The sequence below is a fragment of the Vipera berus genome, assembly GCF_964194415.1.
Source record: "Vipera berus genome assembly, chromosome: 1".
Taxonomy (NCBI): Eukaryota; Metazoa; Chordata; class Lepidosauria; order Squamata; family Viperidae; genus Vipera; species Vipera berus.
Genome location: NC_138202.1, coordinates 337,175,690 through 337,195,498, shown reverse-complemented (window position 1 = coordinate 337,195,498; position 19,809 = coordinate 337,175,690). Strand labels below are relative to the sequence as shown.

Here is a 19,809-nt window from a genome sequence, read left to right as displayed (position 1 = left end):
GGGAAGAAGGAAGGAAAGTAAGCAGTCAAAATGGAAATATTTCAGAGAGGCACATCTTACCAATTTTACCTCCATTGTTTAACTGTCTCTTAGGCAAGAAAGTAAACAATAGATTAGGTTGACTCAGCCTTCCATCCTTCCCAGGTAGGTAAAATGAGGACCCAGATTGTTGGGGGCAATAAGCTGACTTTGTAATAATGCCGCTTGGGGGTGTGTGAAAGCCCTAACAAGCAGGCATATACATAGAATGAAGGCTACTGCTAAGCTTGTAAGCCGCCCTGAGTCTTTGGAGAAGGGCGGGATATAAATGTAATAAAAATAAAATAAAATAAAAATAAAATAATAATCAATGTGGAGACAGATAAAGGGAATTGTCCTTGGTCAAAAGACATTTTTTAAAGAACCAAAGTCTGCAAAACTCCATTTCGCAATGGTAAAAGTGGAATGGCCTTTTATATTATGAGAAAAATCTCAAAATTCCCTTTTTTAAGCTACTTGTACGCTTGGTATAAAAGCATGACCGTGCAAAGCATCAATAAGGCTGTAACTTCCAATCCCATTGATTTATACACTTGCCATAAGCTAGCTATTTCTGGGATGGGCACTCATTATTTTTTTCTAATAAGTGCCTGTGGAGAAACAATTCCCTGCTTGACAGAAATAATAAAAAGATGTGAACAGGAACCAAAGGCTGCAGAAGGGTTATGTTTTGTTTTAAAAGATGTAAACAAAGGGGTTTCTTGCTCATTCTATTACTGACTCTCATTTGGGAGGTCCACATGTCCTATTCTCCCATAAGACTGTCCAGGGCTGCAAGATTTCCCCTGTTGGTGGCTTCTTCCACAGCTTTCCTTAGTCAGCAAGGGGCCCTGTTCTTTCATTTAAGCCATCGGGACTGTTTTATTCAACCACTGACTCAAGGGATCATGTAAGCATTCCTTATTGACATAATGCTCTTGCTGAAAGGTCACTAACCCCAAATACCCTGACTAGTCTAAAAGAAGTCAATGTAGGTTTACATAGCGTGGAAGAGTCATACTGGATAGTATTAGGAGGCTTCTGAATTATGGAATTAGTTTGTCCGTTAAGAACTAAATATATTTTATTCTTTAAAGTTGTACTGAAAGGCCTGCTGAAGTTGCTATTTTCTTCCTAACAGTTTCATGGGCTGGTTAACAGCTTTAATAAAGAATTATTTGACTTAAATTGTTTCTAATACCTGCTGTGCTCCAAAAACAATCACCTTATGAACCATCCTTTCTATACTTAGCAAGAGCATACAGTCCTGAATAGTGAGGAAGAGGAGCAGGTATAAGTTACGCAACAGCAGACCACTGATTGAAAGTCCCTGAAAAGAGTCTTCGTATGTTATGTGAACTAGGATTGACTGTACCATGCTTTACTTAGGCATGAGATATTATGTAAATACATCAGCTTTGTTTTGTTAACCTGTGCTTATAATTTAGTATGTTGTTCTTCATATTTCCTCTACAAGTGACTCTTTGGAGTTTATATTATTCAAAAGAATCTTGAAGAAGTGGAGTAAATAGAGCTTAATCCCTGAGCCTTTGAGAACAGGAAATGGAACAAGGCTGCAATCTAAAAACAGCAGGAAGGCCAGAATGGGGAAAAAACAATGCTTGCAGGGAGTTTCAGTTGGTTCTGCTTGATCAAAATGTATACCATATTAGCTTGTAGATAGTGTCTTCTAATGGAGCAGAATGGAGAATATTCCATTATTCCAGGACTAGATTGAACAGAAGAGTAAAAATCCTGAGGATTTCCAGTAAAGCATTTAATCAAGCTTGCATTATGTGAGACCTGGCCAAGATGACAAATGATTTTGCTTCTTGAATACTGGTTTAATTCTAGGCTGTTTGCAATTAGGGAATGCTATTTTTCTTGAATAGATTATTTCCAAGTGAAATGGTTTCTGGTGAGAATGTACAGCTCTATGCATTAGAAAATCAGGCCCACGTTCAAATTCAATTGCAGCTACGCTTTTACTGTTTTCCCTCAGCCAAACCTCAATACTTTTCCAGTCTCAGTGGCCCCTTACTGTATCATATCAGGAAGGAGCAGCTGGGTTTTCCTCTGCCTTTCTTCAAATCTGTTCCAGTGCCTGTTTTCACACCAGCCAAGTCTTCACCTCAGCCTCCCTCCACTTATGTCCACTTCCTCACATAATGCATAGTTGGTTCCAACAAGGGTAGGAGCAAGTGTGGCTCCAGGTAGTCTGCAAGAACTACTATCATGCTGGCTGGGCATTCAAGGGGACTCAGAGAAGGTTATCAGGAAAAACCTTCTCTGTTTTCTTTCATTTGTCCCTTTTCCTCCCAAGAAAGGCAGCAAACCAAGACTCTTGGGCCTGGCCAGTCTGGAAAAAGAAAAATGCTAAAGCACAAGGAAGTCTCGGCTCACCTCACTTTGTTTTAGGACAAAATGGAGGGCTGACAGTTTGAAGGAAAGGAAGGCAATAGCCAAGAAGCCCCCATTCTTAAGTGGCTTCTCCATCCCACTGTCCCTAAGAAAGAAGGACCGTTTCTAATCTCAAGGGTGCATTTGGTCCTCCTCTCATGCCAAAATGTATATGAAGAGTTTGGAAACAATTAATCTCTCTGCACCTTCTCTTGACTTGCTTTTAAGAACTTTTTACAGAGAGCAGAGATGCAAGCAGAGACTGCCTTCCCCCACCTCTTTTTATTCCTTCTTCCCACCCATAAAAGTTTTTGGTGCCAGTTGCGTCCTCCTATCTTCTCAAGTGACCACGCAGCCTCTCTAGAAAACTGAGCAGAAAGACCACTGCCCAATAATGACATTTTCTCTCTCTCCTCCACCCCGCATTTCTTAGTGCGGCTAACATTTTCAAGTACTTATTAGCATCTCAGAACTTGACTTTCCCCCCCCCCCCAAAGATGCTCCCATTAAGTCCACTGCATCCTCTTGCAAAAACATAACCCAAAAGAGAAGTTCTAACTCACCACCCTCGGGGATGCAACCCCACTGCAAAAAAATATATATATCAAAAATCAAAAATCGAACCCGCCACAAGTACTGCAGCCCTCTTGTGTATACACTCACAAATAGGAGCTGAGGGAAGCAAAGACCACCACCCCCCCTTCCAATTTTCCTGCACCCCCTACTCTCTTCCATACCTGCCTGCATGTTCCGGCGCTGCAGCAGTCACGATCCCGTCGAGGGAGCTCAAGCGAGGGGGCTCAGCGAGGAGGGGGCGCAGGGGGGGGGGGGCCCTCGCCGCCAATGTTCTTTGTCTGAGAAACTCCGGGCCACGTGACGACGGGCCGCGCTCCTGGTTGGCCAAAATGGAACCGGGGGGGGCCCGAAAGGTGACGGCGGCGGCGGGGAGGGCGACAAGAGTTCCTGCAAGGCTCGTATGGCTGCCCCGGGGGCAGGAACACATTATACGGAACCAGCGCCACCCTCCCCCTTCCCAGCACGGGGCGCAGGCTTCTCCGAAGTTGTAAGACAGGGGTCTTCAAACTTGGCCCTTTTATGACTTGTGGACTTCAACTCCCAGAATTCCTCAGCCAGCTTTGCTGGCTGAGGAATTCTGGGAGTTGAAGTCCACAAGTCATAAAAGGGCCAAGTTTGAAGACCCCTGTTGTAAGAGGCCTTCCAGCCATTTGTACGCCAGGGTGGGCAATCACTGGGCTACAGTCGCGCCAACGCTGCGTAAAGGAGACTAGCGGCTCCACTTTTCAAAACTCTTTTGATTTTCACTCCGGATCAGCGGAAAACGGGACTGAGCCCGCCTGGTTTTCAGGCGCTGGGCACCGTTCGGGGAGCAGCTGGAAGAAACGGAAGGATGCGCGGCCGCTCCTGCTGAGAATGAAATGCCCACAAACACCGGTGTGGCAAGTACAAGTGCATGCGGAAAGTACAAGGCCTCTCTCCAACGTCATTCAAAAGCAAAAGGGTTCAGCCTAAAAGTACTTTTCCGTTCGAGCTGCTGGCTCCCATCTCCTAGCAGAGCGGCCGCGCGCTTATTTGCGCCTCTTAAAACTACTACGCAGCCGTCACTCAACCTGCTGCTGGCACAACCTCTGATTTGAAAAGAGATGGGATTATTGGGGTTCAGTGTGGAAGAGGTGCATTTGAATTGTGGAAGGCGACATTAAGAAGTATGCACAGCAACTACGGTTAGCAAAGGGGGATTTATCGTTTTTAAACTTAAGTTCAGGCCCGTGAAGTGGAAGAAATTCCTCCAGCTTGAGGCAGCACCATCTTTGGTAAAAGCAGAAGACACCTTCAGGAATCCTCTTCTGTCATCTTACATGTTTTAATCTTTGGATAAGCAGTACACTTCTTAACATATATCATAGGCAGCTCTGAATATTTATTGGAAAAGCAGATCTAATGCTCAATAAATACAATAAAATCTTAAGTACCAGTTATGTATTACTACATTTACGACGAGACAAAAGGCAAGTTATTTGAAACGAATGGCCTGAAATCTTGGCACAATGACACACTGCCTAGCATTCACTATACAGGTGAAACTCGAAAAATTAGAATATCGTGCAAAAATTCATTTATTTCAGTAATGCAACTTAAAAGGGGAAACTAATATATGAGATAGACTCATTACATGCAAAGCAAGATAGTTCAAACCATGATTTGTCGTAATTGTGATGATTATGGCGTACAGCTCATGAAAACCCCAAATCCACAATCTCAGAAAATTAGAATATTACATGCAATCAATAAAACAAGGAGTGTACATAGAACAATATCGGACCTCTGAAAAGTATAAGCATGCATCTGTACTGTGCCAAGTCCTGCTGGAAAATGAAGTCAGCATCCCCATAAAGCTCGTCTGCAGAAGGAAGCATGAAGTGCTCCAAAATCTCCAAAAGCAAGATAGTTCAAGCCGTGATTTGTCATAATTGTGATGATTATGACTTACAGCTCATGAAAACCCCAAATCCACAATCTCAGTAAATTAGAATATTGTGAAAAGGTGCAATATTCTAGGCTCAAAGTGTCCCACTCTAATCAGCTATTAAGCCATAACACCTGCAAAGCATTGCTGAGCCTTTAAATGGTCTCCCAGTCTGGTTCAGTAGGAATCACAATCATGGGGAAGACTGCTGACCTGACAGTTGTGCAGAAAACCATCATTGACACCCTCCATAAGGAGGGAAAGCCTCAAAAGGTAATTGCAAAAGAAGTTGGATGTTCCCAAAGTGCTGTATCAAAGCACATTAATAGAAAGTTATGTGGAAGGGAAAAGTGTGGAAGGAAAAGGTGCACAAGCAGCAGGGATGACTGCAGCCTGGAGAGGATTGTCAGGAAAAGGCCATTCAAAAGTGTTGGGGACTTTCACAAGGAGTGGACTGAGGCTGGAGTCAGTGCATCAAGAGCCACCACACACAGACGGATCCTGGACATGGGCTTCAAATGTCATATTCCTCTTGTCAAGCCGCTCCTGAACAACAAACGTCAGAAGCGTCTTACCTGGGCTAAAGAAAAACAGACCTGGTCTGTTGCTCAGTGGTCCAAAGTCCTCTTTTCTGATGAGAGCAACTTTTGCATCTCATTTGGAAACCAAGGACCCAGAGTCTGGAGGAAGAATGGAGAGGCGCACACTGCAAGATGCTTGAAGTCCAGTGTGAACTTTCCACAGTCTGTGTTGATTTGGGGAGCCATGTCATCTGCTGGTGTTGGTCCACTGTGCTTCATTAAGTCCAGGATCAACGCAGCCATCTACCAGGAGATTTTGGAGCACTTCATGCTTCCTTCTGCAGACGAGCTTTATGGGGATGCTGACTTCATTTTCCAGCAGGACTTGGCACAGTACAGATGCATGCTTATACTTTTCAGAGGTCCGATATTGTTCTATGTACACTCCTTGTTTTATTGATTGCATGTAATATTCTAATTTTCTGAGATTGTGGATTTGGGGTTTTCATGAGCTGTACGCCATAATCATCACAATTACGACAAATCATGGTTTGAACTATCTTGCTTTGCATGTAATGAGTCTATCTCATATATTAGTTTCCCCTTTTAAGTTGCATTACTGAAATAAATGAACTTTTGCACGATATTCTAATTTTTCGAGTTTCACCTGTATAATAACTGAAATGTTAGCAAAGCTGCAAAAGAGGATAAAAATTACCTCCCCACAAAGTAACAACTTTTCTTACCAAAAACAAATCTTTGCAAAACAACCTCTGCAAGTATTGACACAGTAGCTGTTGTGCTGTAGCAGCACAATTATCACTCAAAGGCTAAGTACTATCCTCTATGGGCCTTAATTCATGAATGGTTTGGGCAAATGATTTTAACAGGTCTAAGCTACACAAAGATCCTGATCAAGAGATTCTGAGTATTTTAGAGGATGTTTTCATAGTATAATTTGTGAACATTTATAGAAGGTACAAATAGTATCATTTACAACAGCTCCATGTTTTCTCAGTTTTGTTTATCTCCACCTTTTACACAAAAAGGGGAGGGAGAGCAGTGTGTCTTGATTGGTAGCACCAGGAGCTGTCCATCAGGAACATTTCCAGGTCTCGCTCTCTTTTCAAGGTTCACAGTCATGTGCAATCTTTGGTTTAACTACCATGAACTTAAATACAGAGAGCTGCGCTTTCTTTTTACCATCTCTTTTTACTCCCATTGCTTACTCTTCCTTTCACCATCTTTATTATTTGCCCACATATTGCTGCAATACAGATTTGTAAGGTTTTTGGGGCTGGAGAACTAGGACCTGTCTTTTGCACGTGTAATTTTTTTTTAAAAATCCCATTTATATCCCGCCCTTCTCCGAAGACTCAGGGCAGCTTACAATCTAAAGCACAATGTGCTTAGCAATAGCCTTCATTCTATGTATATACCTGCTTATTAGGGCTTTCGGCCCCCCCAAGCGTCATTTTTACAAAGTCAGCTTATTGCCCCCAACAATCTGGGTCCTCATTTTACCTACCTCGGAAGGATGGAAGGCTGAGTCAACCTTGAGCCTGGTGGGATGCGAACCTGCACTAATTGCAGGCAGCTGGTGTTACTTAAGGAGGCATTAGCCCACTGCTCCACCAAGGCTCTTGTAATTTTATAAAGACAAATCAACAAGCAAACCAAACACAATATCCAGTATAGTAGAATAAGTGAGTTCTAAGCCTGCCTTAGAAATGAAAGCTGGCTGGATGACTTTGGGCCAACCCACATCCCAGAGTTGTTGTGAGGAAAACAGGTGGCAGGAGTATTTGGCCTGTTGGCTGCATTGAATTATATATAAAAAGGAATAAAAATCTAACAACAACAATGTATTAAAGCAATATATTAAACTATTTAGTAATTACTTTTACTAAGTTCAAGCATCAAATTACACCTACCATCTCTCAACCTTCAATTATCATACAACAGCAGCAGCTAGTGGCTATGGAAGTCTTGGCAACCATATAGACTAAATTACTGGCAAGTGATAGCACTTGCCAACTTCAAGCCCTTAGGAATATCTGTAAGAATCTGCTGGAAATCTTCAGAAGGCAACCTCTACTTTCTGCTTTACTGTGTGCCTTCCATAAGCAATCAGTTCAGACCTCTGGCTACAGCAACTTTTCTTTTTCTTAGTAGATCAGAGGAAAGTGGGGTGACAGATATAGGGGAGAGTGGCAGCTCAGGTGTGGTCTTTGCCCTGCCTATTTCTGGTATGTACCCTTCAACAGATTATTGCACAAGAAAACAGCTACCAAACAGTAGAAACATCCGCCTACTATTGCAATGTAAGGTGGTAGATTTCTGAAGCACAATGGTTTTAACAGGTAACATTCATACCTGTTCTGTACCAGCCTACTACCGGCCCTGCAGAAAAGGCAGGGACAACCCCTTTACAAAACGGCAAGAGGCTGGAACTAAGCCTGCCAAATTTATTAACATAAAACAGAGCAAACAGAGCAAACACGAACCATGAAACAGGAGCTAATCAAACGGTTGCCTTCAGCAAACCAGCCCTCCCACACATTCCCCTTCTAAACAGTTCAGGGCGTGGCTTCTCTCTGCCTCCTTCCGAGGTGCCCCATTGCCTTCCTCTGTTTACTCCTGCTTGACTACCTCCTGTGTCGGGCGTCCAGCTGTGGGTCATCTTCATCCACGCTGTCAGGCTCACACAGCTGGGTCTGCGTCGTAACCAGATGGGAGGGGCCTGGCTGAGGGCTCTGCGGAGCCTCAAGGCTATCCTCAGCAAGCTCTCCAACACCCCCCTCCTCCTCCCCTGAATCGTCCGACCCAACTGCCGAACCCACAGGCTGACCCTGAATCACAACAATACCACTGAAATCAAAGTTCTGCATGAATATCATTGTGGACAAAGGGCAGAGGTGGAAACCTGGTCTCAGAACAAGTATAGGCTGCTACAAGTGAATATTACTGGAGGGAAGAAATATTCTCTCTTCATCATACCAACACCTGATCAGCCTAGCTTGGAGAGAAGCAGAAACAAGCCGTGCTCCCAAATACTTTTAACTAGGCCAGTACTTGCACAAACAATCAGTTCATTTGTGTACACTTGGGCATACTTGTGCTTTATCACTTGCAAAACAAGCATCAGCAAGAAGGGACGGGAATATAAAAGAGTGCACAAGAGTTTCAAGGCAGCCAGCTTTCCAGAAATTTCATTTCTATTTTCTGTGTGTCACTGGCTATCTCCTTCTCTGCATGGGAGCATGAATGAAATGTCATCGTCTGCTTCTTACCCCTTCAGGGGGATTCAGTTACAACATGCCTGTCTCATTCCACTGGAAGGGGAAAATCCAGACTTGAAGGCCTAGAGCAACAGCAGAGTTACAGTTCGGAGCAAGTCAGAGAGTTGGGATACTTTTAGATGCACTTCCTTTAAGAAGGCAGGGGTCACACCAATAATGATCCTGTTCTGGCCATTACTGATCTTCTGACCTGGTTCCAAGAACCTCCCAAGTTTTTTGGCAACCAAAACCAGCACATAATTAGCTTATATAAATTTAGGATAATACTCAGACAAATTCAAAATTGAACTCTTTTTCTTATACTGCCTTAACCTAGTCAGCAACCTTTTCTTCCATAGATATATATGAAAAGGTGCCTTTTCTCAGGCATAATAGAAGCAACAAAGAAAATAACTGCTAAGCGAGATGAACATTGAGGCAACACATACTCTAGTGTTACCCAACTTTGTTGGAAAACAAAATCTCTTCTGAATCCATGAAGAAGTAAAGTATTTTCTTCTCTTTTATACCCCAAGCCCTTCTTCAAAGACGACACAGGTCATTTATTTCCATTTCCTCTCTTCTTTTGCTAAAAAGCATTATGTTAATGGCTTCCCCCTTCTGTATGTCCCAGTCAACCTACACAGAACCAATTCGCAGAATGTGCTACAAGCAAAAAATGGTCTATCTCAACAGGGATTTAAAACTCCAGCAGACTCTTACAAGCAAATAAAACATTATGCTACAAAAACTACCAGAATGAACTTAATTTACTATAATGCCCAAGTAGGAACAATATAAGCAATCCTCCTGGAGAAACTTTATTTCAATATATTCACAATGCTCAATGCTATGTTTTTAAAAGAGAAATTACTGTATTCCAAAGTGGTAGACTCTTATTATCCATGTTCTTAAAGGAGCAAATATTCCAAAGTAATAAAATCTTATTTCTGCTTAAAAAGTAGGATCTCCTTCCTGTTTCTTTCTATTTATGAGCCATTAATGCTCCATTATTTTACTTATGTTGAAATATAAGTGGACAGCTATCTTAAGTATGAGAAACAATACATACTATAGTACTTGTATACTATATTTCTTGATGTTAATTGGCCAATTACTTGTTTAATTATCCCTCCATTCCACACCACCTTTCATGTGGAAGACTAGCATGTCTGACATGCTAATTTTCTAATGCCAGGAGTTTGTATGAGAAAAATTAATTAGATTAGGCTATTTTTAAAAAAAATAATTAGCCTGGCAGTGTTCTGTCCAAAATAGCACATATAATTATGGCAATCTAAAATAGTCCCTTCCACTATTATCATCTCAATGTACATAGAAATGAGACAATGCCCCCTCAGCTCTTAATACTGATTTTACTTACAAACTTGCAACTCAGGCTTCTTTTAACATACAGGAATATGAATTTTCCAGGTATAACCTTTGAATGAAAGCCAACACTGGGAACAAATTGATTATGCATGGTAGATTATGTGCAAGTCTCATGTAACCTCATTTAAAAGGATCAGGTAGCAGCAGATGCAAAAGGCTTCTTTCTATCAGAACCCCAGGAACATTGCTGCTGCCAGTTACGGCACTTGCAAGACTACTATATTTAGGTATGCCTCTTGCTGGCATTGCAACTCCCTTAGCCTGCCTTCTTTAACCTGGTGTTCTGCTTCCAATTCTGTTGAACTACTATTCTCATTTTCCTTAATGCTTTCTGCTAAGCAGTGTTGAGGCATTTGTAGTCAAATCCACATAGAAGGCACCACATTGAGAAAGAAAACACTAGGATATTATTCACTACTTGCCATCCTCCCCTGCTTCTCTTTTATACTACTTGAAGAAAGTGGTTTCACCCAAGAAATGGCCTAAGTTGCGATTCCACATCTCTCACTGTCATTTGATTCCCTCCTATATTAACTGTCATTTGAACCCCTCCTGTATTAACTACTCTGATCCTTCTCTGCTACAGAAAGTCCTTGATTTACAACTGGTCACTTAGCATTCTTGATGGACCTTCCCAGAGCTACATATGATCTGCTTCCAAAGTTCCAACAACCACTCCCCCCACAGTCACATGACCACATGTTGGGCACTTGGCAACCAGCCTGCATTTATAAGTGCTTATGGTGCCCTGCAATCATGTGACCACATTTTACGACAAACCAACATTTACTTCTGGTTTTGGGCAAAAATGGCCCATAGTGAAAAAAGGGTTTGCTTTAAAAGTACAACATTTACTTTATAACCGTGGCATTGCTTAATGACCTCTGCAAAATTAATAAAATCAAGTAAGCCATGTGGGTGACACACTTTACGACCATATGACTTATGACCATAAATGGGCAGGTTCCATTAAAATCGTAAGTTGAGGACTATACGGTAGAGCAGAGGTCCCCAAAAGTTGGGGCACCAGGGACCGGTTCTGTGGAGATAGGTTTTTCTGCGGACTGAAGGGTGCATGGTTTTGGGTGCTGCCTGCATCTTGCAGATGGGGCTTTGCTTGTTTGTGCAGACTGGTTGCCCGGTACCAGTCCATGGACCGGGGGTTGGGGACCCCTGTTGCAGAGCACTTCTGATGGCTCTTTGCTACTGAACCGGGCTATTTATGGGGAACAGACCTTCTCCAAATGAAGGGTAGCTTGGCATCGATTGTTCTCACTTTCTCAAAAAATCTCTTCTGGATTATTGTGCCACATAAACAGGAGCTTTAGTGAAGCCTTTGCTGCTCCAGAGAGAGGTGGCTTCCATGGAGAGCTCCTCTTTATCTTGACTCAGGAGGCAGGGTACATCCCCTGCTTTACACTTGCTTACAGTGTGCAATGGCAAAAAGCTGTCAGGCAGAGCTATATATAGAACAGCCAAGCTCAAGGGGACCTGTTGCTAAGGAGACACAGTGGTTCAGCAGGAAGTACAGGGATGGAGGAAGGCAGGGAACAAAACATACGGGTTGAGGCTGGGATAGTGGAGCTCTGGCCACATCGTAAAGTCTTCGTCAAATTGCCATCTTTTCCTGCCTCTTGCTACAGCAAATGCTCATCCTTTGTGGATTTGCAGGGCCCTTCCTTCATGCAGCCATATATATGCACACATCAACAATTCCACATTTTTCACCTCCGGAGGGATTGCGCTTCTTTATGTGCTGGATGTTTCACAGGGCTTCCTGACTTGGACCGAGTGGACGCATTGGCTTTATTGGAAAGGCACCAAAGGCTGGGCTTGCCTATTCCAACAGAAGCATTTCTGACTGTAAAAATGAGTCAGTGTGGAAGGGGGGGGGGGAAAGCACTGAATGTTATCTACTGATACTGTCTCAGAAGCCTCTTTTGGAAGTCACAAAACAAGTCTTGTGAGCCAGCTTGAACTAGCCACAATTGCAGTATCTTCCCGGGCACTTCTTAATAGCCCAAACTGTTCTTGGAACAATAAGGAGTGACGATGTCAAAGGGAAAACCTGGTCCTGTAGAGGGTGCATGTGTTAGTACTATGACCCTCTTTCACCTTATTCTTTGCTCATGACACAACACAATGGTGGCAAATCCAATCCGTTCCAATTGACACACTTCCAAATTTATTTTTAGTTGCTGGGAGTCTGTTCTGCTTACAAATTGCTCCCATGTCTCTTTGGCCATTGCAATTTGACTCTAGTTCAACATGTGCTCTCTCCACAGGAAAGCAGGAGGGCTATTTTCTCTGTACAGCTGCACCTACAGCCCCACCTCTGCTCTACTTGTGGCTTTGCCTGCAGCAAAGCTGATGAGATCTGACAACCTTTAGCATTTCCTAGTCTTCTGCCTCTCCCATAATGCAGACATTTCAGCTGGGGGTACCTAAAGGAATAAAATATGAGCTGAACATGAAGTTACGTACTGGTGAACAAAGGAAGGATATGAGCATATTATTACACATTTCTACTTTCCCTGCCTAGTGTAACAAATGGGAACAAAAGGTCCATGTGTACTTATTATACTGATCTAAGAATGGTATTGACTGAAATTTAGCCACAAGTCACAGCTACACACTTGATCTTAGCCAAAAGACCAAGAAGCAATTAATAAGCCAACCCAGAAAAGCCACAGAAATACAGAAACAGAAGAGCAGTGATCAGCTAATTACTGTATGCACAGGAAAAAAATGGAACTTGGACTCCTGTCTTATAATTCCTACATGCTACACATACCCAGGATATCCTCTGCAGGGATTACCTGAAATATACACAGTGCTTGGAATTTGGTTCCCAAAAGCTACTTTGGAGTACACCAAAGAGTGAACATGTCACGTATCTTCATCTCTTTTAAGCAGTTATGTCTTTTCCCAGAAGTTTACGGCAGCCACATAATGCAAGAGTCCTTCATGTGAGTCCTTTCCTCCCATGGCATCCAGAAACATGTTGCTGTGAGGTGCTCACATTTTTTGTTTATATGTTGTTTTTATTTTATTGCACATCTGGCAGTAATAACTGGTGGCTGCAGATGGGAAGTGGTGGTTGTTATGACTTTTGTTGGCATCCTGGAAGCCCTTGGAATTGCTCCTCAACTATGTAGACTCTGGAGACCTACAGTGAAGAGAGAGTGGAGCAGGAGATCTCGGAATCAGAGGCAATGGAGTCTCTGGCAGCCACAGCTGGCAATGGTGATCCTGGAGCCTGAAGCCAGCAGTAGCATTAGTTGCTAGAAAACATCTGGCTGACGGTTAAGTATTGGATCACCACAGGAAGATCTCTGGGGAAGAGTCCCATGGTTTGATATGGTGTGGCTTCTCTTGTTGGCTGAATGTGCTGAGGTTGATGGCTGGCAAGATTAGGCTGGCAGCTGGCAAGCTGAGGTGGTCAGCTAGTGAGAGCTTTCTGGATGTGACTTGTTTTGGTTTCAACTGAAGCACTACATTCTTCGCTTCTCGTCCCCAAGTTGGATACTGTGTGCGAATTAGGGTGATGCCAATGTGAAACATTTACCTATACCTTCTTGTTTTTGAATGCTAGGTCTGCTTGTAGTAAATCTGTTTTCATCAATAGTATGATTTAATAATGAATAAAGGATGATCTGGCACTTATAATCGAGACCTGGATGGACCTGGAGAGTGGAGTTCCCTTCTTGGAGATGTATTTTGGGTTTGGCATGGGGAAGTGGTGAGGTGGCTGTTGTCATCTCTGATTCGGGATTTGTAATCTGTCAACTGTGATTCGTTGAGGCTCTACGGCACATATGACAATCTGCAAGACCCTTGAAATTGGGCTTCTGTCATCTGTTTCTTTATTTTACTGGTCAGGCTTTCTGTTAGGTAATGTGCCCAAATTCAGTTGAAGTTGGACAATCTTTAAATCAATGTAAATAAACAGGCTGTTTTAAAGGGTTGCAAATAGGTGCAATACTCACATTCACACGCATACTGAAGAAACTATCAGGAGTTAAATCTGAAGTATTGAATGATGGCAAATGAAGACATTGCACATAATCCAAATTAATACAGGTAAATTAGATGGTAGCTGTCAATTATTTTTATTATTAAAATTAATTAGTATCTTTCTTTTAGTTGAATAATCCAATCAACTATTAAACCATATTTAATAATATTTCCCTAAACTCTTGGTGACTATATGAATATTTCCATGTGGTTTTATTAATAACAATATGGAATTTGCTTGCCACTTCTTCCGAGATGTTTCTCTGACTTTCTGATCTAGCTATCAGCTTTGGGATTTCTTGGTGCTCTTCTATCCATCCCGAGATAAGCCAAGGATGACAGGCAACTACCAACAAACAAGCTTAGGAATTACAATTTTTCAAAGAAAGGTTCTTTTTGAGTATTAGGCAAAAAAGATCACTTCTGAGAAACTTTATCAGTAAGCACCAAAAAGCAAATTCAATAGGTCTTATGAAACATCCAAGTTTGAAAGAGATGATTCTTTCATCTGGTATCCAATCTAATCCAGTTTGCTATTACCAACAGTGATCAGCTAAAAGATTTTGGAGTTCATCTTGCTCTTATCCCACAACACTGCATTCAGAGGTACACTGTTTCTCAATATGAACATTCAGTTTAACTATTGAAGCTTATAGTAACTGATAACCCTATTCTGTTTTAGAAGACTCAAGAAGTATCAGGACTGAGAACACAAATGGTCCATTTCAAGCTTCAACAATCTTGTCTACTTTCCCAATCTGCAAAGACTAAAGCATCACTGTCAGGCACAAGTCAAATTCTAGATGAGACTGAGAAACATAGTAGGGCATAAGCTTTTCAGGGCTAAATGGCCACCAAGCTACTAAAGACTTGTACTATCAAACCTCCCCTAGGAGCAAGCAGTATTAATTCCATTGTAGCAAACATGCTTGTACAGTCTTAAAAACTGATATATCACTGCATAAGCTTAAGGAGCTGCAAGATTCTCTGCTGCCTTTGCTGGAACAGAAAATAATCCCTTTGTAAACTGGAAGAACAGGCACTTCAGCTACATCCGTTGACTGAGCAAACAACCTGGAATTCACACTGGAATGAATACAAGCAATTTCATCTTCAAAGTATCATGCCAATTGGTCACAGTAAGCTACTAAAGGTTAATAAGAGAACTAAGATGGAAATATCATTATTCCATCCACCCTCACCCACAAATACTGGATGCAATAGTAGCAAGGGATTTCTTTGCCAGTTCTACCCCAAAGCAATGGTCTCTAGCCTATTTTCTGGTTAGATTCACTGATGCATTCATGCAACATATAGTACTTGACCAAGCTAAAACACGTTTGTGTGGTTTATAGCTCAGATCACTATACAAGCCTAGCCATTGTCCAAGCATATTATATATGAACCACTCGATCACATTGTATTTTGTTAAAATAAGGTTAGAGTGTAGCATACTAAGTGGACCTACTACTGAGGGGCTTCTCCCATTACTCTTGCCTATAGCTGCCATTTCCTAGCATCAAGCCCCAAAGAAAACCACAGTGCTTACCTGGCTCTAGCAAGCAGAAGAGGGCAAATAGAAGGAATTATTCACAATTAGGACTTTGATGGGATTGGCAGATTTGGAATAAAAAATGTCCTTGGAACTGTCAGAAAACCGTCTGGAATTCCATCTAGAATTCTATAACTTCCTGCCCCACAATGATGAACTTTGAAATCTCTCTTTTGAACTTCATAACGATGAAATTGAAGGCAATGTGTAGCTCATCTATCAGAGTTATCTATTCTGACTAGAGAAGCTTTAGAGGAAGAGCGCTTTCCCTATTTTGTGATTTCTTGAGTTCTTTTTCAATTGTTTATGCTAGGGTTTGAACCTGGAACTTGTACATGCAAAGAATATGCTTTTTCACACCTTCCACGTAGCAAGAACTTGAGATACTAATTTACATCGCTACTGAATTATCACAGTTACATAAACTAAGCATTATAAAGTTACATTGCTGGTGCCTCTTATTGTTAAAAGAGAAGCCACACAACATTTTTGGATGCAGACAGGAAGAAAAAGTCACCTTTCAAACCGTTTTTCATTCAAACTGGCATAGCACCATGAGTTTGGTAGGCTGTGGTGTCCTTTCAGAAATTCCATGCTTTGCTGGTTGTCAGGCCTAGAGACTATTTGGCAGAGGAAGAACCGTTCTGCCTTTAATTGATGATTGCAACAATTCATCCAGTCAGGGCTATTATTCCCACAAACAACTATCAGAAGGAGAAAAAACAGACTATGACTGGGCTCATACAATGCACTAAACCTAATTGAGAAAAATGTTCACCTGACATGCTATCTCTAAACAAACAAATTATAGTAAAGTTTAATGTGAGGGCCTGGACTATACAATGCCCTAAGACAACGGCTAACACAATGAATCATGAATTACCCAACTTCAGTTTAGCTACCTAAAATGTGCATAAAGATATTTCTGATATAATGTCAGTAATATGTCAGTTTAGCTTAAAAGAAAACTTCCAGGGTAGACTAATTATTATTCATGGAAGCAATTGACTGTGGCCTAGTACATTCATAAAAGTCAAACATTCATTCATTTCCAGCTATCAGAAAGCTCCCTGTTGGTCTTCGTCCTTCCCAATTTGCAGGAGTTACATGTGTTATCCTAGTGCAGAATTTCCATTCCATTTAGCATTAATCACTATCAAAAGGGTCATTAAAAATTAAAAGTTTAATTAAAAATTTGTTACAATCTCTGAACCAAGTTATTTGAAGATCTTGCTTAATATTAATATTGATGTGTTTTTCTGTATGCTAGTATGTTGTTTTAACTCAGCCTATTTAATAGTTTAATTATTATGTAAACCCAGAAAACAGATAGTTAGGTTATTATGTGAACACAACCAATCAAGGTACATTTAGTCCTATTTCCACCTGTGGCTGATACTTACAAGTAAAAATGTCTTGCTAAACATGAATTTTCCCAGAGTATGAGTTCTCTATACTAGGTTTGATGATATAAGAGCATCCTGGGCATCCAATGAACATTTGAGTAGTTGAAACACAAACCTCAAAGTTGGCTTTGGTTGCATGAAAGAGAGAAAGGAGGAGAGCAGAGAAGAGAGAGTGGAGAAAAGGAGGGGAAGCAAGAATGGGGCAATAGAAAATGCTATCCTAGAAAAAGGGTCATACATAGTTAACAGTCCAGCAGCCAACAGGTCACAGGTCACTCCCCCCATAACAGTATCAAAACCACATTGTACAGAAGCAAAGCATGTCTGGAGGTGTGCATGAGCAAATACAACTCTATGGCAGCGGGCACACGCATGGGAGGATGTGAATGCATGTCCGCGTGTGCACATCCACACGCCTAGCACACAAGCCTGGTATGAAGGCCACATGAGAGACAAGCCGCCTCCCCCCAAAACCCCAAAGGTGTGCCACGAACCTTGTCAAGCTGAGCTGCCGCTGGGTTATCAGTCTGTGGGAGAAAGGTAAAGGAGAGGAGGGAGTTAGCACACACAACCACAGCAATCAGCACCTCAGATGCCATCCGCCACCTGCCCCAGGTGCAACAGGGCAAACCTGATGGGCTACCAAAAGGCAAAGCTTTATGGTGCCACTTGTTCTGCTTGAGAAGGAAACCCTAATCCATCTCCTTTGCTTCCAGATGATGGGTGACAGGATTATAATGCAACTCACTCATGGCTCTTCAGTTATATGCTATGTTTGTCCATCACACTAGATGTGAGGTGTTTGCACTGGATGGAGCTGTTTGAAGATCAGCATATAACTATTCTGCTAAGTGTCATTGTATTTCTGCTTTTAATCATTGCTGAAACATTTTCTCGTCTGATTTTTTAAATAAAGGTATACTGTAGAGAATAACACTGTTATGATAACTTTTTAAAAATATCAACTCTCCCATGTTTTCCTTTTTTCAACAATTAAAAAAAAGCTGAACTGTAGTCATGTTACAGAACTATTAACACCATAATACAAATGTTAACATTATAATTATGTTGGTATGTCCTGTATCTCCTCAAATTTTCTCTAAAGAAAAGGTAACACTAGACCACAATGTTACATCTGTAATGTTTATATTTCAGCATTAATAGTGTGCTAATATATTCACACAGTAATGCTAATTTTTAAAACCTAATCTTTCTAGATTTTGACTATGATTAAAAGGGATTTCTGGATATTTTTTTAAACTGAAAATTATAGAATTATACTGCTATTGTACTAATGCTCTCATTCACAAAAAATTACCCAGGAAATAATTAAAAGATTAATTAAAAGAATAGGGCCATCAAGTAGGGTAGCACCCCTTTTATAATAAATATGCGAGGCTGGATTTTTCTAATTTGTCACTGCCTGTACCAAATCCCCTTAAAGAGTACAAAAGGCAAATGAGTACACTAAAACACCTACACCTATAAAGATTACGTTCCATTTGCTTTTAACTGAAAGAACGCAAGCTTTTCTAAAATTCAAGAAAACACAGAAGAATTATGAGGAAAAGATAGAATGAGAGTAACAGGATAATGGCACCATGCTGATCTCTCCTAAATTCAACCCAAATAAGTATGCAAGATCTCTAAGCCTAACTATTGCCCTCTCAATGGAAGCAGTTCCACATTTTGCTCTTGCTATGTGACTCAGATGATCTCAGAAGACCAGGCCATCAGGTCAGAAAGCAGCTTGAATTTATCTTGCAGTCTTGTTTAAGGACTGATGATGTGACAGTTATTCATGGCTTATGAGCCGAGAGCTACAGCTCAAATTACTGTTAGTCTAAGAATGCACTTCCATCTCAATGTGCCCTGTGGCAAGACTATTATTTTGGAGCACAGCAATGTCTTCTGGAGGAGAGTCACTTTTGCTGACTGCTCCTTTAAATTAAAGATGTTCTGCAAAGGCTTATCAGAAAGTCAGTTAAATTTGTATTGGACAACAGCCTTGAACAGAGTTGCATTTTATTAAAAATAAAACAGATGGACCTCTGGAAGGGTAGTAATACATTAAGAGTAAAAAAGAAATGAGAAAAAATGGATATAGAGGAACAAGTATTTCGTGCTAGTCTCAGAACAATCACTGTGATGCAAGTCTCAGAACAATCACTGAAGCACCATTTTTATCTGTGCTGGGTTACCCATCCTCTATCCTTTGTGGACACCATAGGCAATGATTTCTAGGAAGTTCCTCTCCCAATCTTTGTTTTCACAACAAGGCTTAACATGCTATCAACCTATGCACTTTAGGCTGCATGATCCAATGGCGTGCTTTCTTTGAGTGAATATTGAATTAAACAACTGGTTGACCCACACATTCTTCACTTCTTATGGCAGATATACATTAAGATCATTCCAGAAAGAAAAAACTCTATAAAGTTCCCATACATTATACATACTTTTCTATGAACCTTAATGCAAAATGCTGTCAGGATATTAATTTATGATATTAATTTATTTATTTATGAACTGTGGTGACGCAGTGGTTAGAATGCAGTGTTGCAGGCTAATTCTGCTGACTGCCAGCAGCTTGATTCTGACCAGCTCAAGGTGGACTCAGCTTTTCATCCTTCTGAGGTTGGTCAAATGAGGACCCAGATTGTTGGGGGCAATATGCTAACTCGGTAAACCACTTAGTGGGCTGTAAAGCACTGTGAAGCGGTATACAAATCTAAGT

At 41.3% G+C, this 19,809-nt stretch overlaps 1 protein-coding gene across 7 annotated transcripts in view; it reads right to left on the bottom strand.

The window, feature by feature from the left end:
- Positions 1 to 19,809, bottom strand: part of DNMT3A (DNA methyltransferase 3 alpha) — a 116,080-nt gene that overhangs the window by 30,091 nt on the left and 66,180 nt on the right. For 5 of the 7 annotated variants that reach the window (XM_081340158.1, XM_081340161.1, XM_081340162.1 and 2 more), the window contains exon 7: positions 17,567 to 17,599. The exons of the other annotated variants lie outside the window; for them this stretch is intronic. In XM_081340158.1, coding sequence (XP_081196284.1) covers positions 17,567 to 17,599 — 33 coding nt within the window. The remainder of the gene's footprint in view (positions 1 to 17,566; positions 17,600 to 19,809) is intronic. 7 annotated transcript variants of the gene reach the window in all.